The sequence below is a fragment of the Helianthus annuus genome, chromosome 8 (genome assembly GCF_002127325.2).
Source record: "Helianthus annuus cultivar XRQ/B chromosome 8, HanXRQr2.0-SUNRISE, whole genome shotgun sequence".
Lineage (NCBI taxonomy): Eukaryota > Viridiplantae > Streptophyta > Magnoliopsida > Asterales > Asteraceae > Helianthus > Helianthus annuus.
Window position 1 is genome coordinate 75765642 of NC_035440.2, and position 20925 is coordinate 75786566.

Here is a 20925-nt window from a genome sequence, read left to right on the forward strand (position 1 = left end):
CTCGTTTTTACTGTTAAACGTACCTGGGAGGCTGCTCGGTAGTCGACTTCGGCCACGTGAAGGATGATGTACCTGCAAAATACTCGACAAAACACAAAACGGAACACAAATACGACACATACGATGAATGACGCAAAAACACATAAAACGCTAACTAAAGACACGACACGGACCATGACTCAATGTACAAACTCTACACTTGAGTTTTCACTCAAGAACCTACGTGGTGGTGCTAGGCGGGTCCGAAAGAGGAACGGTTTCCTCTTCAGCGGTGTCGATGGGACCCCCTATGTAGTGCTTCAACCTATGCCCATTCACCTTCCACGAATTCGAACTTGCTTCATCAAACAACTCGACGGTACCGTACGGGAAAACCTCCTTCACGACATACGGCCCGGACCATCTCGACTTCATTTTTCCGGCAATCAACTTCAACCTCGAATTAAACAAAAGCACTTGATCGCCCACTTTAAACTCCTTCAACTTCCGCAACCTTCTATCATGCAAAGTTTTCGACTTTTCCTTGATACTCCAAGAACGATCATACGCGGCGTCACGAAGCGCCTCCAACTCATGAATTTGGAAAAATCGTCTCCTAGCGGCCTCGGTCAAATCTAAATTCACCGTTTTGAGCGCCCAAAGAGCCCGATGCTCTAACTCGACCGGTAAATGGCACGCTTTCCCATAAACGATCATAAACGGTGTCGTCCTAATGGCGTCTTGTAGGCGGTGCGGAAGGCCCATAACGCAACGTCCAACTTGTCGGACCAATCCTTCCGACTCTTACCTACCGTCTTCTCCAAAATCCTCTTCACTCCTCGATTCGCGTTCTCCACTTGACCGCTTGTTTGCGGATGATATGCGGTAGACAAGCGGTGCGTAACTCCATATCTCTCCAACGCCTTCTCCATAACCGCATTGCAAAAATGCGTACCGCGATCACTAATAATCGCCCTAGGAGTACCAAATCGCGTAAACAACTTCTTCAAGAACCTCACCACCACTCGTGCGTCGTTTGTAGGCAAAGCTTGAGCTTCCACCCACTTCGAAACATAGTCTATCGCAACGAGGATGTATCGATTCCCACTCGAAGATGGAAATGGCCCCATGAAATCGATGCCCCAAACGTCAAAGACTTCCAACACTTGAATAGGATTCTGGGGCATCTCATCCTTGGATGAGATGTTGCCGGTCCGTTGGCATCGGTCACATTTTCTCACAAACTCGGCCGCATCATCTACTACTGTCGGCCAATAGAAACCACAATCAAACACCTTCTGCGCAGTCACATGCGCACCATGGTGTCCTCCAGTCAATCCCTCATGGACATGGCGAATAATGTCCCAGCCGTCCTCTCTACTCACACATCTCCTCAAAACTCGATCACCACCTATCCTGAAGAGATAGGGATCGTCCCAAATGTACTTCCGTGCATCATTCATAAGCTTCCTCCTCTGCTGACGATGCATACCCTCAATCACGAACCCGTTAGCCAAATAATTGGCTATATCGCTAAACCACGGTAAATCCACGGCCCCTGCCGTAACAGCATCAATAGACTCGTGAGGGAATCTGTATCCTATCGCCTCCTCACGAATCTCCTCTCTCTTCGGATCCTTTAAGCGGGACAAGTGGTCCGCCGCCACATTCTCTGCCCCTTTCTTATCCTTAATTTCAATATCGAACTCGGAGAGAAGCAGAATCCATCGTATAAGGCGCGGCTTCGCGTCCTTCTTCTGAAACAAGTAACGCAGAGCAGAATGATCAGTAAACACGTCGGTTTTCGAAAGAACGAGATATGACCGAAACTTGTCGAACGCGAACACCACTGCTAACAACTCCTTCTCTGTGGTGGTGTAATTCTCCTGGGCATCATTCAAAGTTTTACTCGCGTAGTAAATCGGGTGAAAATGCTTCTCCCGTCTTTGCCCTAACACCGCACCAACTGCGTAGTCACTCGCGTCGCACATCAGCTCGAATGGTAAGCTCCAATCAAGTGACACGAGGATCGGTGCACTCACTAACTTCTCCTTCAGAAACTCAAACGATCGAAGGCACTCCTCGTCAAAGACGAAAGGAACGTCCTTCTCCAACAATCGCGTCATGGGGCGAGTGATTTTGGAAAAATCCCTAATAAAGCGCCTATAAAATCCCGCATGACCGAGAAAACTACGAACCGACTTGACACTAGTCGGCGGAGGGAGCTGGCTGATCGTGTCTATATTCGCCCTATCAACCTCAATACCAGCCCCCGAAATCTTGTGCCCTAGCACAATCCCCTCAGTCACCATGAAGTGACACTTCTCCCAATTCAGCATCAGCTTCGTCTCCACACATCTCTTCAACATCCTCTCAAGATTCATCAAACACTGATCGAAAGAACTACCGTACACTGAGAAATCGTCCATATAGACCTCCATCGAACTCTCGACCATATCCTGAAAGATCGCGATCATACAACGCTGGAATGTAGCAGGAGCGTTACATAGCCCAAATGGCATGCGTCGGTACGCGTATGTGCCGTATGGACATGTAAAAGTGGTTTTCTCCTGATCCTCTGGTGCAATAGGGATCTGGAAATAACCTGAAAACCCGTCGAGAAAGCAATAGAACTGCTGACCCGCGAGACGCTCAAGCATCTGATCAATGAATGGGAGCGGAAAATGATCCTTACGAGTGGCGTCATTTAACTTTCGATAGTCAATGCACACACGCCAACCCGTAACAGTACGAGACGAAATAAGCTCATTCTTCGAATTTAGAACAACCGTCATCCCCCCTTTCTTCGGGACGACCTGTGTGGGACTCACCCAAGCTGAATCAGAAATAGGATCGATCAAACCAGACTCTAACAGCTTCATCACCTCCTTCTTCACTACCTCCTGCATATTCGGATTCAAGCGACACTGCGGCTACACTACAGGCTTGAAAACATCCTCCATCGGAATGCGATGCGTGCAAAAAGTAGGGCTGATGCCCTTGATATCGGATAGCCTCCAGGCAATCGCATCACTGTGCTCTCTAAGCACCTCAATCAACCTCGCTTTCTCCTCCTCTGTCAACTTCAAAGATATGATGACAGGCATATTCGGCTTCTCTCCTAGAAATGCATACTCGAGATGTGATGGAAGAACCTTAAGTTCTAAAGGCGGTGGGATCTCTACAGGAGTACTCTCATCACTAATCGCATCGAGCTCTAACGGCTCAGGAACACTCAACTCATCACTCTCATCCAACTGCTCCTCCTCTACTTCTTCAACCTCTTCCTCATCATGCTCGTCAACAACTCCCTCGCCTACTAAATCAGCTCCACTAATATACTCAAGACACGTGTCGACGCAAGATATGAATGAATTGAGAAAGTAAACGGAATGACACGGCCCACTATCATCATCACGACCGCTAGGATGCTGCATCGCTCTATCAATCTCGAATGTGACAATCTCGTCACCCGCACGAAGAGAAATCTTACCGTCAAAGACGTCAATGATCGCCTTTGCGGTTCGAAGGAATGGACGGCCTAGAATAATAGGAACTCTCTCATCGGCCTCCATGTCGAGCACAACGAAATCCACTGGGAACACAAACCTATCAACCTTCACCAACAAATTCTCTACTATCCCACGAGGATACTTGACTGATCGGTCAGCCAAGGACAATGACATGCGCGTGGGTGTAAGTTCTCCTAGACCAAGTCACTCATACAACGAAAATGGCATCAAATTGACGCTGGCCTCTAAATCGGCTAAGGCGTGAGCAGGGGTAACGGCTCCCCCAAAGAAACATGGAATCGTGAAAGTAACAGGGTCGGTCAATTTCTCTGGTAGCTTATTCAAGACTACCGCAGAACAACCTCCTGTCAACGGAATATTCGAAAGCTCACCGATTCTCTCCTTACGCTTCAAAAGATCTTTGAGAAATTTCGCATACTTAGGCATAGACTGAAACGCCTCAATGAACGGAAGATTGATTTTCAGCTGTGTAAACATCTCGAGGAATTTCCCGTATTCCTGAGCATATTTCTGCTGCCTGGCACGGGCTGGGAATGGAAGGCGAGAATAATCAATCACCGGTGCCAGCCGAACCTTCGTCGGCTGCTTCTCCACTTTCTTCTCTACTGGCGACTCCTCGGCGTGTGCGGTACTTGCTGGGGCTAGCCTCGTGTGCACCTTGCCTGGAGCCTCCATCTCAATCTCCTCATCAACTTCTTCCTCGTTCTCTTCCTCAACTCTCTCTCTCACTACCTCTCCCAAACTCTTCCCACTACGGGTCATAATCGCCTTCGTTGACTGATTCGCGGGATTCGTGAAGGTGTTTCCCGAAAACTGACCCGGCGGGTGCTCCTGTAACTGCTTAGTAAGTCCGCCTACTGTTCGCTGAAGATCAAGAAGGGCGGCCTGCTGACTCTTGAGCTGGAGTTCGTGATTCTTATTAGTCTGCTCCTGACTTTTAACGAACGCCTGATTCTGCGTCATCATCTGAGCGAACATCTCCTCTAACCTGCTCAGACTACCCTCAGGAGCCTTTCCACTACCCTGACTCTCCTGAGTCGCTCCTCCACTCGCAAACTGCCCACTCGAACCTGACCCACTAAACTGCCCTGAACTAGAACTCGTGTAAATACCGGGCCCTCTACTCTGATACTGACCAGATGGAAATCCAGGAGGATTTCCAGACGAACGATAACCACTCGAATTACCACTACCGCGCCAGCTGGAATTAGAATTATTGAACGGATTTGTGGGACCCCTAGACTGACCGGCTATGTACTCTACCTGCTTAAGAGTAAGGGTAGGACAATCGATAGTATCATGACCTCCTCGGCAAACCTCACACCTATCAACTTTCTTCTTTATCTCACTCAACTCCTGCCTCATCTCCTGCCTCAAACTCTCGACTACAGCAGCTACCGATGGATCCAAGCTAACTTGGTTTACCCCTCGACCGGCCGAGGTGGTACGCACAGGAATGGAAGTCCTGCTGGTAGTACTGTAGTCCATATTAGAGTGGGCAAAACTCTCGAACAAATCATTGTACTCAGCCACCGTCTTCTTTCCCATAAGCTGACCTCCTGTTGAAGTATCGAAGCGAGCTCTAATCTCAGGAGTAAGACCATTGTAGAATTTCTCTACTAACGCCCAATCGGATAGACCATGCTGAGAACAACAGGATATCAAGGTCTGAAAGCGCTCCCAAGCTAAGTGATACGGCTCATCCGGCTCCATACGAAATGAGTGAATCTGGTCACGAAGGCGAGACGCCTTGGCTGGCGGAAAATACTTGGCTAAGAATGCATCGCGAAGGCCTGCCCAAGTAGTTAAAGTGCCAGCTGGCTGGGAATCGAACTAGAAGGCTGCGCGTCCAGCGAGTGAGAACGGAAAAACCTGAAGATACCTAGCATCAAGATTAACACCCTCAATGGAGAAGGTGCTGCAGAGACGAGTGATGCGATTGATATGAGCGGGGGCATCCTCGTCGTCACGACCATGGAACTGGCAAGAATTTGTGATGGCGGTCATAATGTAAGATGGAATCTGCCAGGACCGATCGTTCGGGATTTCTGGAAGGGTGATGGGGGAATTCCCACCGGCGAAGCCGGTGGTCACCTGATCGTAAACTGTCCTACGGGCCATGTGAGCTACGGGTGGTGGACTAAGTGGACAGGTGGGTGGCGGGGAATTGTGGGGTGAAGACTTTGGTGTAAAATCAAACGCTGGGGTGGAATGTGAAGATGAAGTAGAGCTAGAAGCACGTACCTCGGACGTAGAAGACGAGAAGGAAGACTTGAGTGTAAACGGAAACGGCGGCGGCCCCTGCGAGCGCGTATGGGGCATCCACTGCAAAAACCGAGAACAAACAAGTAAGAAGACTCTACTAAACGACTCGACTAACTATAAAAGACACTAGACTACTTAGACTCCTACGACTCAACAAAATAAACAAATAGCACGTAATATGTCAAGTAAGTCCAAACAAAGTAATCAACGCAATCGCCAAGACTCCCCGGCAACGGCGCCAAAAACTTGATGTGCTGAAAATGGGTTAATTAAAACAACTAAAATTACCCTAATTCTAGACTCTCTAAGCTTTAAATTTATAAAACTAAGACTCGATCTAAACCCTAAACCACACAACCGGCAAGTGAACCGATCAATGTAGTATAGCTAAAGCAAGTCCGAGTATCGAACCGACGAGACTTTACTGATTACGCTACGACTCTATCTAGACTAAGACTGACACGACATACTAAAATGTTTATTAATTGGGGAGGGGTTTCCAAATATCCTAAATAAAATAATAAAATAATGCTAGAAGACTAGACATGAACTCGAACGAAGGTTTTGACCAGTGGTGATGAAGACTACCTAGGCTAGACGCAAGCTAAACTCAGAATGGATTTCTATTCGATAATTTTGTGGTGTGGAACCGGGATCTTTAAATGCTAAACCTATTAAGACACCACTAAGCCCCTCAAACACTCTCGAGGCGATTCTTGTGGCACTACCTAGGATGTTATGCCCACCGGGTTTCTAGATTTTCCTTTCAGTCCTATAGTTTCTTGAAAGTGCCTATGTAAGACGCTCTACCTTGTCGCGCGAACGTCTAAAGCAACTACGGGTTTTAATCTTGGTTTAATAGACAATGGAATGTTAAGGACTTATAACCAAACCGAGACCTATTAATACCCTCGAGCCTCACAGCGACGAGTTTAGCAGCACACTTGATTTTATTAAATTACCGAATATTGTTTCTAAGGTTACTTACGCGTTTTCACCCTAAAGGATTAATGACCTATTACGTGATATAGACACTCACCTAAATCAAGAACCCTAATATAACCCTATTTTGTGATAAAGACCGTCACCAAGGATTATATGAAACAAATACCAATAATAAGATAATCGCAAGCACACATACGCACCAAGTTAAATTCCCATAGCGTTTACAATACAAGAAAGATCCACAACCACGACAAAAATCAAATAAAAATCCAAACTTTATTATGCCATAGTCATTAACCTAGGTAGTTTACGGTTTTTAGCCGGAAAACATAATCAAGAACATCAACAAAATCATACTAAATTCTGAATTCATCATGCAACAAAATATAAACGAACGAAAACAAAGAAACAGGAGGTTTAAACCCGTAATCTCTACTCCCGAGCGCTCCAAGATGTTACCCGATGATTCCAAGCAATACCGTAGCCTTCAACAGCCTTCAACAGCCTCCAAAAGTCACCTAAGAACTCCAAAATTCGTCTCCCCCTCGGCTGTTAACCTTTTTCCATCTTATAAGCTTCAAAACCCTAAATTTCCATGCAAGGAACCTTCTGTTGCCGACATAGGGTCTTCACGCGGCCCGCGCGACATATTCCGGTAAGTCTACGCGGCCCGCTTCACAAGCTCAAAACCGGAATCCCTTTTAATAACTCTCGCGGCCCGCGTAAAGGTATGGCATAAGTTGATGCGGGCCGCCTGAACTTAAATGATTCTGAACTTTTCTTTTTAAGTTAACGCGGTGCGCGTAAGGATGCTTGTAAGCTTACGCGGCCCGCCTGGAAGCTCCAGAACTGCATTTTCGCTTCGTTTCAGCTCCCGACTCCTCGGTTTCCATTCCAGCCTTCCGCCTTTCCAGATTTTGACTCGTTTTCGCTCCTTTTGGCTGTAAAGACCTGGAAACACAATTAAATCAAAAGTATGTACAATCTATCTAAAACCGACACTCGAAACTAATAACTAACGACTAAAACCGACGCGAATACTGATGTATTTTACAATACATCAGTATACGTTTGTGAAATCAATCTAAGACTCGTGTCGAAGATTCGCGGATTCGATCCAATGTTATTCGGGTGAAATCGCTAAATGAATGGGCCAAAATATCTACAAACACTTATCAACAAACACTTATGATTGGGCCAATAGATCACCAAACACTTATGATTTATTTTTATATGATACTCAATGAAACTCAAATCATACTGCCGACAACATAATCACCAATCAAAAATCTCATTGTGGCTCTATAATGCTGACAACTTGGCCGACTTAACTATCCAATATTATCGAGCCGACAACAATTTTTACACCTCAAATATACTTGGGTCTAAAGGCCGGTTACCTTAAACAATTTTATTGGGCCGAACATAACCACTAATACTGACAACTTGATTGATTCGATTTTGTGATTAGGCAGCCCTTTTATTTCACATGCAATAACAACTGATTGGGCCATCACGCATCAATTGGTCTGATTGGGCCAATATACAAAGCAATCTGATTGGACCAACTGAAAGTTGGATCACATGTTTTCTGACAAATATTAATGCAACCTAAAGACAAGATTATGTTTCAAAACTTTTTGACTTGATCGATTTGTTAAGTGGATTATTATATCAATTCACAAATCCCAGCCAATTTGCTTTTAATGACCGACAAACAGAATCAATCAGAGCTATCGACAACATTAATTCTTCACATATATCATTGGGCCGCTAATAAAACTGATCACGTGAATTTTGATTTATTCAATTAATGTTCAATTAATATATCTTGTTTAATGTGTCAAACAATTTCCAAGCTGAATCAAATTGATACGGTTTTCAAAGCGGAATCAGATAGTCGCTTGAACGGAATCACTGATTGGTTGACAGGAGCGGAATCAGAATTGTTCTTATGAGCGAAATCCCTGATACCCTAAAAGCGAAATCAGACTCTATGAACCCTTTGAGCGAAATTAGATGTATCCTTGAGCGAAATCCCAAGTAATTACACCCTATGAGCGAAATTAGGGTTTAGGTTCACAAAAGCGAAATCAAGGTTTTGGTTCATAAAAGCGAAATCTATATGTTCACAAAAGCGAAATCAGGGTTTTGTGTGGACATATGAGCGAAATCAGGGTTCCAAAAAGCGAAATTAACTGAAAAATGACCAAATGAGTGAAATCTGATATGATCACAAAAGCGAAATCAGAGATTATCCACATGAGCGAAATCAACTCGGAATGCAATTTGGTCCATTTTTAGTCCGAATTTCAGTGTCAAACTTTCAGGGGTTTGTCTATATCTAATTGTCTATGATCTGTGAAATTTTGAGCGAATTTTGACTGATAAATCTCTCTGAAATGATGAAAGAAGGTGTAGAAGTCAGAAATCTCAATGAAAATCAGCTGAATACTGCAGAACTCCTCCTCCTGAGCTCTGATACCACTTGTAGGATCGGTTTTGACACCGTACGATTGCGTAACGAACGTTCGACATGCGGAATCCGTGAACGTGCGTGACCGAACACACAAGAACGTACTAGAACCGTGATTCTATTGAATAAGATGACGTGTACGATACAAGAATCACGTAGAGAGTACTTTCTCTCTCTAGACTTGAATCTTCTAAATCACCAAAATGAGCAAAAGTCTTACAACTTATGTCATAACTCTCCTATTTATAGGCCTTGGAAAAACTCTCGCATTTGATTTCTTCGTTTCTTCCGCCTTCTTGGCATACTTCGGGCAATTACTCTTTATGTGCCCCTTTTCATTACAATTAAAGCAGGTTGCATCCTTTATCTTTTTGCACTCCACTGTCTTATGATCCTTGGACTTGCATAGTCCACAGGATGGAGTCTTTTGTTGCGACTGTGAACCAGACGCAAACCTACACTTCCCGGAGTGAGGTTTCTTGCAGACCTTGCAGTGAGGTCTTCCATCAGCTTGCCCCTCCTTCTTTGCCTCCGACCCTCTCTTTCCTTCACCGTTTCCACGGTGCTTTTTCCCAGACTTTCGTGAGGTATCATCCTCACGCTTTCACTTTTCAGCCTCCTTGCTCCTTTGTGCCCTCAGACGGACAGCATCAAGTGTAAGAGACAAGGAGAGGTCAGTAACTGACCTGAAGGTCGTCGGCCTAGAGGCCTTTACGCTGGCCTTGATCGCCGGCTCTAAGCCCCCAATGAAACGGGCAATCCTTCTAGGTTCTGGTGTCACAAGATATGGCACCAGGCGTGACATGGTATTGAAGCTTGTCAGATATGCTTGACAATCCAGGTTTGTCATCACTAGTGAGACAAAATCAGCCTCAATCTTCTCAACCTCGTGCTGAGGGCAGTAGTTTTCTTTTATGAGGGTAATAAACTCCCCCATGACATTTTGTACAAGGCAGACTTACCTGAAGCCTGCACCAGAGCTCTCCACCACGCCAGGGCCTCGCCCTTGAATGACTGGGACACAAACTTAACCACATCCCTCTCAGCGCACCCGCTGATGTCCACTATTGTGTCCATCTCGTCTAGCCAGGTGATACAGTCAACCGCACCTTTCTCCCCTGTAAATTCACGGGGCTTGCATGATACAAAGTATTTGTAGGTGCAACCCTTAGCACTTGACGCATCAGTATATTCTCTATCGCGATGAACGCTGTGCTCAGTAGACGAGTGCTTGTCGTCATCTTTCTTGGGTTCAGAGGGTGGTTTGGAGTGTGTCTTTGGTTTAGAGGGTGGTTTTGACACAGTTCTTCCTTGAGACTCAGTATTTTGACGATCAATAGCTGCCTGGACAACATTGTCAATCAGAGCCTTCAGTTGTGCGCCTGTCAAATGCACTGACGCATTGTCATAGTCATCTTCGTTTGTGTGGCTGTTCTCTCCATTGGGATCCGCCATTGTAACTTGAATCTGTTACAGAAGATAACAAAATTTTAATTTAGGAGATTATTATATGATTGTCTTTTATGACAATTTGTCAACCATGGTACAGAGACCATATTTGGTTAACTTTTTATTTCATTAAATATTAGGATTTGAATATATCCTATTTTAACTATATAAATAGTACTGGCGGCATAAAGCCTAATCATGATGATGTTTTATAATGTTAGCCGAGATTTCAGAGAATCAAAGGCATAGAGAGTTGAACCGTAGTTCTTTTATCTCTTTCTGACAGAGAGTCATAGACTACCACTGCCTTTTGTCTTTATAAGACAATTATTATGGCCCATAGACACTACACCTCTAATGGATGTCTTAATATGGTTGGCCCGTAGGCACTACATCACTAATGGATGTTTTAATAATATTGGCCCGTAGGCACTGCATCACTAATGGATGTTTTAATAATACTGGCCCGTAGGCACTACATCACTAATGGATGTTTTAATAATTCTGGCCCGTAGGCACTGCATCACTAACGGATGTTTTAATAATACTGGCCCGTAGGCACTACATCACTAATGGATGTTTTAATAATTCTGGCCCGTAGGCACTGCATCACTAATGGATGTTTTAATAATTCTGGCCCGTAGGCATTGCATCACTAATGGACGTCTTTATAATACTGGCCCGTAGGCATTGCATCACTAATGGATGTCTTTATAATGTTGATCACCTTCATTGGTGATTTAACCCACGATTTATAAATCATTTAGTTGGGTTTGAAATCCTTAAAGGATTATTGTATAAGAATGACTTGCGTGATTATAACGAATCACATCTGCCATGAATGTTAACATGCGTACAGAGGTTAACAGGGAATCAGAATCTTTTCAGTTAGGTCGTACCATCTTGACTAGATCTTAAAAGACCCCAAGCTAGGTTTCACCTTTTAAGATTCTTTATTTAGGCAGATCAATATAAAAGGAATGGTTTTGATTTATTTTTATATATATTAAAACAAAACTCATAACATACATTCCAAAATCTCAAATACAGTTACATATTGCCCTAAACGGGTCTTTCAAATAGTACATACCTCCAGAGAGGTTTTAGAATAAGTGACAAGTCCACGCAGGGACTAATATAAGATAGATGTCCGTGCAAGGACGAAAGATAAGTCCACATAGGGACTAAAATATGATAAGTTGTCCACGCAGGGACTTATTTTTAAGTAGAAATTACATTCGTACAACTATTAAGGGCTAGTGGTCACGTTTCTTCTTTTTGCCCTTTAGTAGGTTCGCCAAGCCCTTGAGAAATCCTCGGTGGCTTTTCTTCTCTTCCTCGAACTCTCTCTCCACACGATCTAGTCGATGGAGTATTTCTTCCTGTTCAGGAGGAGAGAATCGTGGTTGTGGCGCTTGATGCGGAACTGGAGGTCTGGGAGGTATTGGATACCCATGAGCTGAGTAATCCGGTGGCCCCATGTTTCCATGTGCTCCGTCAGGGTAGCGCGCATTATATCTGGCCGACACCACATAGGGGTCGCGCTCATAGCCGTAGTTGTATTGTGCTTGTGACGGTTCGAACGGGTTGTAAGCCGTCGGACCCGTATAAGCAGGTATGGGTTGGTCATACCCAAATGGTGGCGAATTTCGTGCAGCTGGTGCGGAGTTCGCTTCTTGTATAGGACTTGAAGGTCCTTCTTCTTGTAGCGGCGGATAGTGGCTACTACTAGAATGTCGAGGAGTGCTGAAGTGGATACCCCCTCCTCCTCGTGTAGACATACGAGCATTTGTCCTCCTACGCCTCGGCGGATCAGGTATAACTGGTTGTGCCGGTGGCGGAGGTGGTGGCGTAACTGCCTCAAAGCGTGAATCCTCCGAGGGATCCTGTGGATGTCTCGGTCGCGATGTCTGATGAGATGGTGTGTTGTACCACTCATGTCGGTCAAACAAGGCATAAAGCTGTCTGGGCCTTGATACTGCGGACCATGATATGAAGATCCGTCAGATACTTCTATCGGATGCGTGGGCGTACCACGAGCTGGTTCAGTTGGATCCTCATCTTCCTCCATGGGATCTTCAGAAAAATGGTCTTGTGGCCCTAGTGGAACAAAACCTGAAGGTTCCTGTATGTAGTCAGCCGGATTAAACTGAGCTAAGTAGTATGGAGTAGGGTCGTCATAATTCCGGTGCGAAACCGAACGTTGTAGAGGTATGAAGGAAGGTTGTGGGTTGTTGGGATTATTTTCTGAATCTGGCCCAAAGGAGTGCCGGTAGGATGGCGTTGAGCTGTGCGAAGTGGAATGCCTCGCGGGCTCGTAAAGATCTCTTCGTCGTTGTGGCTCTTCGCTCCTTGTCATCGAAGGATGTCTTGTACCAGATGGTCCAGCTTCTTGATCGTGATGTGTCACGATTTCTCCTCGGCCTCTTCTTCCCCTTCCTCTTCCTCGGAATATAACAGGTGGCATTTTCCTGCTCCAAAACTTATTAAAAATCAAATCGAAAATAAAGACAAAAAGGAGTAATAATCCGAATTTGTCCTAAGTTCTTGTCTAGACTCAAGTATGTGCAATTGTGTCATTGAGATTAAACACATTAGGATAGTGTTTAATTCACTCAATGTTGGCTCTGATACCAACCTGTCACACCCCGATTTCCACGTGTCTCACCGGTGGGCCCGGTGGGGGATTACCGTGACGATGTTGGCAACAATATAGTCAAACCACACAATTATATAATGCACAGCGGAAGCATAAGAAAAATATATATATTTCAACCTCTGGTGGTAATATCAATGTATTACAGAAGTTGAATATCCACAGTGGATCGTAAATAAAAGTAAAGTATTGTTCCATTAGATACTGCAATCAAGCTTGCGAGGCTTATCCCGACGCTAGGGAGCTAATACCTGCCAATTACGTTTAGGTACCTGCACTTAATCTTTTTGGGGAAAATACGTCAGTTTACACTGGTAAATACATTCAACTGACACATTTTGAAAATGTTTATTAAAATTGATTTGAATGCACAAGGCACAAACTCTTTTATAACTTGGGCAAATTCATAATGATCTTGTGAACGTTTTACATGTTCTTTTATGCGTTCAGTAGCCCGGGTCGTGCCGGGTTAAAGATTTATAGACACACCACGTTTGCGTAAAACCGTAGTACAAAAACCAACGGCTACGTCTTTTAGTTTTAATGTCGACACTTTATACCGGGTGTACGCCTACACCGGGATGTCGATGGTCGTGGCCATTTCGTAAAATGATGCCGAGGATATCCGGGACAACGGTCATTAAACCCCCCAAAGGCTTATAAGCAACAAAACTGTTTAAATGAGCCGATCATATTTAATCAATTAACCACCTAAGCGATGGAATTATATAATGCTCAATCAAGCGGTATTAATATACCGTAACCCAAGCCCATATAGGGGAAATAAGTCAAAAGTATTTACCTTTGCAAGTATTAATCCTTAATTTAGATCAAGTCACCGATAGCTTTTACTAGGGCTCCTAATCTGGAACGAAGGTTTTAATTAACCTCGTAGAATCCTAACGGTCCTTGTATTAGCCGTAGCTTAAACCGGTTGATTCTGATATATAGATATGGTTAATTCGCACGAAAAGGCGAAAACCGAGAATGGAGTATGATTTGGACCCAACAAGTTCAGAGACTTGTTTTATATGGGTTTATAGTTCATACTCTGGATTTTGGGGTTCAAATAATATAATTTGACCCATATCGGCTATTGCACGAAAACTAGTTTCATGAGCCGTACCGTGTGCGCAACAGGCGAAACGGTTAACCATAAGTGACCTACGCTTATTTCCTAAGTCAACAGGCCTTAAAAGTATTTTGGTATCAGTAGGATACCTTCCGTAATGCCCGTAACGAGTTTAGGTTTATATTATGCCCCGTAGGGGCTTTTCGGTCATTTTAAAGACTTTAAAAAGAGCTTTTCGGGTTCTACAGGAAATCTGAGTTTCCCGGACAGTTTATAAAGTTTAAAATACTTTATTTATTATTTAAAATCAGTAGCAACTGGAATCGGGTCAAAAGACCTTGTAGAACTCCCGTTTTGGCCAAAAAGGGCATATTCGGTATTTACCGAACCGTAGCCATAACCGCAGATTATGAGCAAGGTAAAAATTATTAAAAATCTTTAAAATTCCCAAAATATTATTTTACCACAGTGGGTAAAAGTTTTGGTGACGAAAACTTGGGTTAGATGGGCGTTATGCTAATTGCGCCGTTAATTACAAAACTTTCTTAAAAGTGCGCCTTTTAGCATAACTCTCATTCTAGACCTCGGATTGACGTGAAACTTTAAGGACATGCTTATAATTTAACAAGCAAGGTTTTGGTCCGTTCACGTGTCCGAAATACTCGTTTTAATTTTAAAAGGCCGTTACGGTCAACTTTTAGGCGAATGACGGAAATACGTAAAAGACTCGGATAACTCATGAACCGACCACAGAGGCTTATACCAACATGTGACCTGGTCCTAAGAGAGTCCTAAGGTATATTTATACCTCACTAAAACGGGTCAGAACTGAAGTCAAAGCAAAAGTCAAACTTTTGCGACTTTCGGCTCCGAACCGGTTCTATATAGTAAATGATCGATTCAAACGAGCGCAAACAAGTTTATATACTTATTATCATGTTTTATGATTGTCAAAACAGGTTCCATAACACATACATTACAGATTATGCATAAATCGCAAAAATAGCTTTCTGTTGACTTTTTAACCGCACGTTTGACTCGACATTTGACATAGTTAGAGTGGTGATCAGGGGGAACCATTTTAGAGGTTTATTACCCACGTAAATACCAACTCATAACCACTTTTGATTCGTCATAAGACTGAACCATTACTGATTTATTGTAAAGTCAAACCGTAGTTACGACGGTTTGGTTTTTAGCTAAAAACTAAGCATAAACTGAACTATGGATGATCAAGGTAACTTACAGAAGTTAGTACTTGAATATGGAGCAGAGAAGAAGACTTGAGAGCACTTAGAATGATCAGAAAAGTGAGTTTTGTGTTGTGTGAATATTATGAACTTAAGGCATGCTATTTATAGCCAATGCCAAGCCTCATTGATCATTACAAGCACTACAATCAGACCAGAGGTGATGGTAGGTGTCCCCTAAGTGTTATGGGTTGAGCATAGGGTGCCCATGCCCCATTTGTTGGTTTTTGATCGTTCAAGACTCCAAAAGTCAAGAAAACATCAATATTCTGCATCTGGGCACTTTACGCGGCCCGCATGGGAGTTCCCATGCATTTTAATGCGGGTCGCCTAAAGATCAAATAACAGACGCGAAACAAAGGAGGCTCGCGGCCCGCCTCAACTAATCCTTAACCTTCACGCGGGTCGCCTAAGGTTAAGATTTCAGGATTTTTAAATCTTTTTGTAATGATTACAGAATCTGGCTATTAATAACGAAATCTTTCGTAATGATTCACCTGACCTTTCGGTTTTGAAGGGGTAACTTTGCGGTTTGGCCCTCGGTTATTTACCGATAGGGGCCTCGTGTTAATTACCCGCATTATTAAGTCCCCGGTTTATTTATTAATTATATTGGAAAGCCTTAACTTTCACTGTTGACGCTTTTAACCCTTCTTCTACGAATTCGATCGTATCTTTCTCGTTTCATATCGAAACTTCGCGAAATTCATATATATTATTTTAGTGAGGGTATAATACCGTTACAAAGTCTTTGGAACGTTAAAGGGTCACTCAGAGGTATTATTAAACATGTTGACACAGTTAACCCCTGTAGTTTGTAATCTCTCACTTTCTTCCGCGTTTTGTTTTTGTACGATCTATAATTTATTCGTTTGAAGGTTTAAGCATTATTTAGGGATACTATAGTATATTTACCCTTGTTGACATTTTTATAACCCTCGAATTTATATACTTTCAAGGTTTGTCAAAATTAGTCCTTTATTTATTATAGATGCCACGTGTAAACAAATGACACGTGTTAGCACATCATTGGACACAAAAATTCGAGGTGTTACATCCTCACCCCCTTAAAATAAATCTCGACCCGAGATTTACTCAAATAAATAGGGGTATTTTTCTTTCATTGTAGCTTCGACTTCCCACGTATATTCAGGACCTCTACGAGCATCCCATTTGACTTTAACGATCGGTACGTGTTTTCTGCGAAGCTTCTTTACCTGTCTATCCTCGATCGACAAAGGTTTTTCTATAAACTTTAAGCTCTCATCTATGTGCACATCTGTGTGTGGAATCACCAATGATTCATCGGCGAAGCACTTTTTGAGATTGCAGATGTGGAACACATTGTGAATTCCATTGAGCTCTTCAGGCAAGTTTAGTTTATAGGCAACTGATCCGACTCGTTCAATGACCTCAAAAGGCCCTATGTATCTCGGACTCAGCTTGCCCTTCTTGCCGAAACGCATCACCCCCTTCCAGGGTGACACCTTAAGTAATACCTTTTCACCCACTTCGAAGTGAAAATCCTTACGCTTTGGATCAGCGTAGCTCTTCTGCCTATCGTGGGCAGCCTTGAGACGTTCCCGGATCTGGACAATCTTGTCCGTCGTCTGGAAAACAATCTCTGGTCCCGATAATTGGACCTCTCCTACTTCCGCCCAACAAACAGGCGATCTACATTTCCTACCATATAATGCCTCAAAAGGCGCAGCCTTTATGCTGGTGTGGTAGCTATTATTGTAGGAGAATTCGATCAGGGGTAGGTTTTTATCCCAGTTACCACCTAAATCGATCGCACATGCACGAAGCATGTCTTCTAGCGTTTGGATAGTACGCTCACTTTGGCCGTCCGTCTAGGGATGGTAAGCCGTACTAAAGTTTAAACGCGTGCCCAAAGATTGCTGGAAACTTTTCCAGAAGTGAGACGTGTATCTAGTATCCCTGTCGGAGATAATAGACACAGGTATGCCGTGTAAGGCTACAATCTTATCAACATAAAGTTGGGCTAACATATCGGAGCTATACGTCTCCTTGATGGGTAGAAAATGAGCTGATTTAGTCAGCCTATCGACTATGACCCATATTGTATCGTTTCCTTTCCTTGTTTTGGGTAACTTGGTTATGAAGTCCATAGTTACGCATTCCCACTTCCACTCGGGAAGTTCAGGCTGTTGTAGCAAGCCAGACGGCTTTTGGTGCTCGGCTTTGACTTGAGCACAAGTCAAGCACTTTGCTACATGGGCGGCTACAGACTTTTTCAAGCCTATCCACCAATAATTTGCCTTTAAGTCTTGGTACATCTTATCAGCACCAGGATGGACTGAGTATTTGGAACTATGGGCTTCCTGGAGAACAACATCTCGTAGTCCCCCATAAATCAGAACCCATATACGTCCATTTAGCCTAAGAATTCCATCCTTGCTAAGAGTCAACTGCTCCTCAGTTACTCCCAGCTTTTCATTAGGATAATTAGCTTCCAACACAGCCTCACGCTGCGCAGCTAATATCCTTTCCATCAAATTATTTTTAACTTCAATGCTCTTGGCATTGATTCGAATGGGTTTTACCCTTTCTTTACTGCTCAAGGCATCGGTGACTACATTCGCCTTGCCGGGATGGTACCTGATTTCGCAGTCATAATCATTCAGGGTTTCCATCCAACGGCGTTGCCTCATGTTCAACTCTTTCTGGTTGAACAGGTGCTGGAGGCTTTTGTGATCAGAATAAATCACAAATTTAATACCATAAAGGTAATGCCTCCACAACTTCAGTGCAAATACAACGGCACCCAACTCCAAGTCGTGGGTGGTGTAATTCTTTTCATGCACCTTTAATTGCCTTGAAGCATAGGCAATCACCTTGCCCTTCTGCATAAGCACACACCCCATGCCCGTGTGTGATGCATCGCAGTAAACTACGAATTCATCTGTACCCTCCGGTAGTGTCAACACAGGTGCGTTGCTTAGCTTCTGCTTCAGTATTTCAAAGGACTCTTGCTGCTTCGGGCCCCAAATGTACTTTTCTTTCTTCTTGGTCAAGGAAGTCAAGGGCGCAGCAATCCTCGAAAAATTTTCAATAAATCTTCGGTAGTATCCTGCTAACCCAGGAAACTACGAATTTCGGTAGGCGTCTTTGGCTCTTGCCAGTTCATGACTGCCTCTACCTTAGCGGGATCCACTTGGATACCACGCTCACTCACAACGTGTCCTAAAAACTGGACCTCTCGTAGCCAGAATTCACATTTCGAGAATTTGGCGTAGAGTTTCTCACGCTGTAGTAATTCGAGAATGCAACGGAGGTGCTTCTCGTGGTCAGCTTGATTCTTGGAATAGATAAGGATATCGTCGATGAAGACTATGACGAATTTATCTAAATACGGCTTGCATACGCGATTCATGAGATCCATGAACGCAGCCGGTGCATTTGTGAGCCCAAAAGGCATCACTAGGAACTCGTAATGACCATAGCGAGTCCTAAATGCAGTCTTGTGTACATCTTCATCTCTGACCCTTAGTTGATGATAACCCGACCTTAAGTCGATCTTTGAGAAGTAGCTTGCTCCTTGCAGCTGATCGAACAGATCATCGATCCTTGGTAAAGGATATCTATTCTTTATGGTAACTTTATTCAGCTCTCTATAGTCGATGCACAACCGCATCGATCCGTCCTTCTTCTTTACAAATAGGACAGGAGCTCCCCAGGGAGATGAACTAGGTCTGATAAAACCTTTCGCCAGCAGTTCATCCAACTGGGTCCTTAGTTCTTTCATTTCCGTTGGCGCTAATCTGTAAGGTGCTCTTGCTATCGGAGCTGCTCCAGGAATGATGTCAATTCTGAACTCCACTTGTCTATCTGGTGGCAAACCAGGTAGTTCTTCAGGAAAAACCTCGGGGTATTCAGAAATGACAGGAAGATCCTCGATCTTCGGCTTTGGTTCTTCTATTATTACTTGAGCCATGTAAATTACACAGCCTCTGTTCAAACACCTTGAAGCTTTCAGCATAGATACGTCTTCGGGCAATCCGTAATGCGTATCCCCTCGAATGGTAAGAGATTCACCACTCGGAGTCTTTAAAACTATTTGCCTTTTGCCGCAAATGATTTGGGCCTGATTACGGGATAACCAGTCCATGCCTAGCACAATGTCAAAACCCGCAAGTTTGAAAGGAAGTGGAGATAAAGGAAAAGAATGGTTCCTAATGGATATTTCACATCCTTCTAGAGCAGTAGAGACGGTTTCTATCGTGCCGTCTGCTAACTCTACTTCGTATTTCGCGTCAAGGGTTTTGATTGGCATATTTAGTAGTTGGCAAAATTTCTGGTCTACAAAGGATTTATCAGCGCCAGAATCGAACAGTACTCTTGCAAATATATTATTTACGAGAAAAGTACCTGTAAGCACATTGTCGTCCTTAACCGCTTCCTTTGCATCCAAGCGAAAAACTCTCGCATTTGATTTCTTCGTTTCTTCCGCCTTCTTGGCATACTTCGGGCAATTACTCTTTATGTGCCCCTTTTCATTACAATTAAAGCAGGTTGCATCCTTTATCTTTTTGCACTCCACTGTCTTATGATCCTTGGACTTGCATAGTCCACAGGATGGAGTCTTTTGTTGCGACTGTGAACCAGACGCAAACCTACACTTCCCGGAGTGAGGTTTCTTGCAGACCTTGCAGTGAGGTCTTCCATCAGCTTGCCCCTCCTTCTTTGCCTCCGACCCTCTCTTTCCTTCACCGTTTCCACGGTGCTTTTTCCCAGACTTTCGTGAGGTATCATCCTCACGCTTTCGCTTTTCAGCCTCCTTGCTCCTTTGTGCCCTCAGACGGACAGCATCAAGTGTAAGAGACAAGGAGAGGTCAGTAACTGACCTGAAGGTCGTCGGCCTAGAGGCCTTTACGCTGGCCTTGATCGCCGGCTCTAAGCCCCCAATGAAACGGGCAATCCTTCTAGGTTCTGGTGTCACAAGATATGGCACCAGGCGTGACATGGTATTGAAGCTTGTCAGATATGCTTGACAATCCAGGTTTGTCATCACTAGTGAGACAAAATCAGCCTCAATCTTCTCAACCTCGTGCTGAGGGCAGTAGTTTTCTTTTATGAGGGTAATAAACTCCCCCCATGACATTTTGTACAAGGCAGACTTACCTGAAGCCTGCACCAGAGCTCTCCACCACGCCAGGGCCTCGCCCTTGAATGACTGGGACACAAACTTAACCACATCCCTCTCAGCGCACCCGCTGATGTCCACTATCGTGTCCATCTCGTCTAGCCAGGTGATACAGTCAACCGCACCTTTCTCC

The 20925-nt window shown here is 44.0% G+C and overlaps 2 protein-coding genes across 2 annotated transcripts; both read right to left on the reverse strand.

The window, feature by feature from the left end:
- Positions 1-219: 219 nt before the first annotated feature.
- On the reverse strand, positions 220-696 carry LOC110870165. Its single transcript, XM_022119368.1, has one exon. The coding sequence runs from the start codon at positions 694-696 to the stop codon at positions 220-222; it is 477 nt and encodes a 158-aa protein (XP_021975060.1).
- A 2999-nt stretch (positions 697-3695) lies between these two features.
- LOC110870164 lies at positions 3696-5225 on the reverse strand. Its single transcript, XM_022119366.1, has 2 exons — positions 4175-5225; positions 3696-4039 (listed from the first exon to the last, which is right to left on the reverse strand). The coding sequence occupies exons 1-2, from the start codon at positions 5223-5225 to the stop codon at positions 3696-3698; spliced, it is 1395 nt and encodes a 464-aa protein (XP_021975058.1).
- Positions 5226-20925: the final 15700 nt, after the last annotated feature.

What these genes read in the sequence shown, in the direction of transcription:
- LOC110870165 (XM_022119368.1), bottom strand. Translation starts at nt 696, where the DNA reads ATGATCGTTTATGGGAAAGCGTGCCATTTACCGGTCGAGTTAGAGCAT.
- LOC110870164 (XM_022119366.1), bottom strand. Translation starts at nt 5,225, where the DNA reads ATGGAGCCGGATGAGCCGTATCACTTAGCTTGGGAGCGCTTTCAGACC. An exon ending in GATTGAGATGGAGGCTCCAG is followed by an intron (nt 4,040 to 4,174) that starts GCAAGGTGCACA and finishes TTCCATTCCCAG; the next exon opens with CCCGTGCCAGGCAGCAGAAA.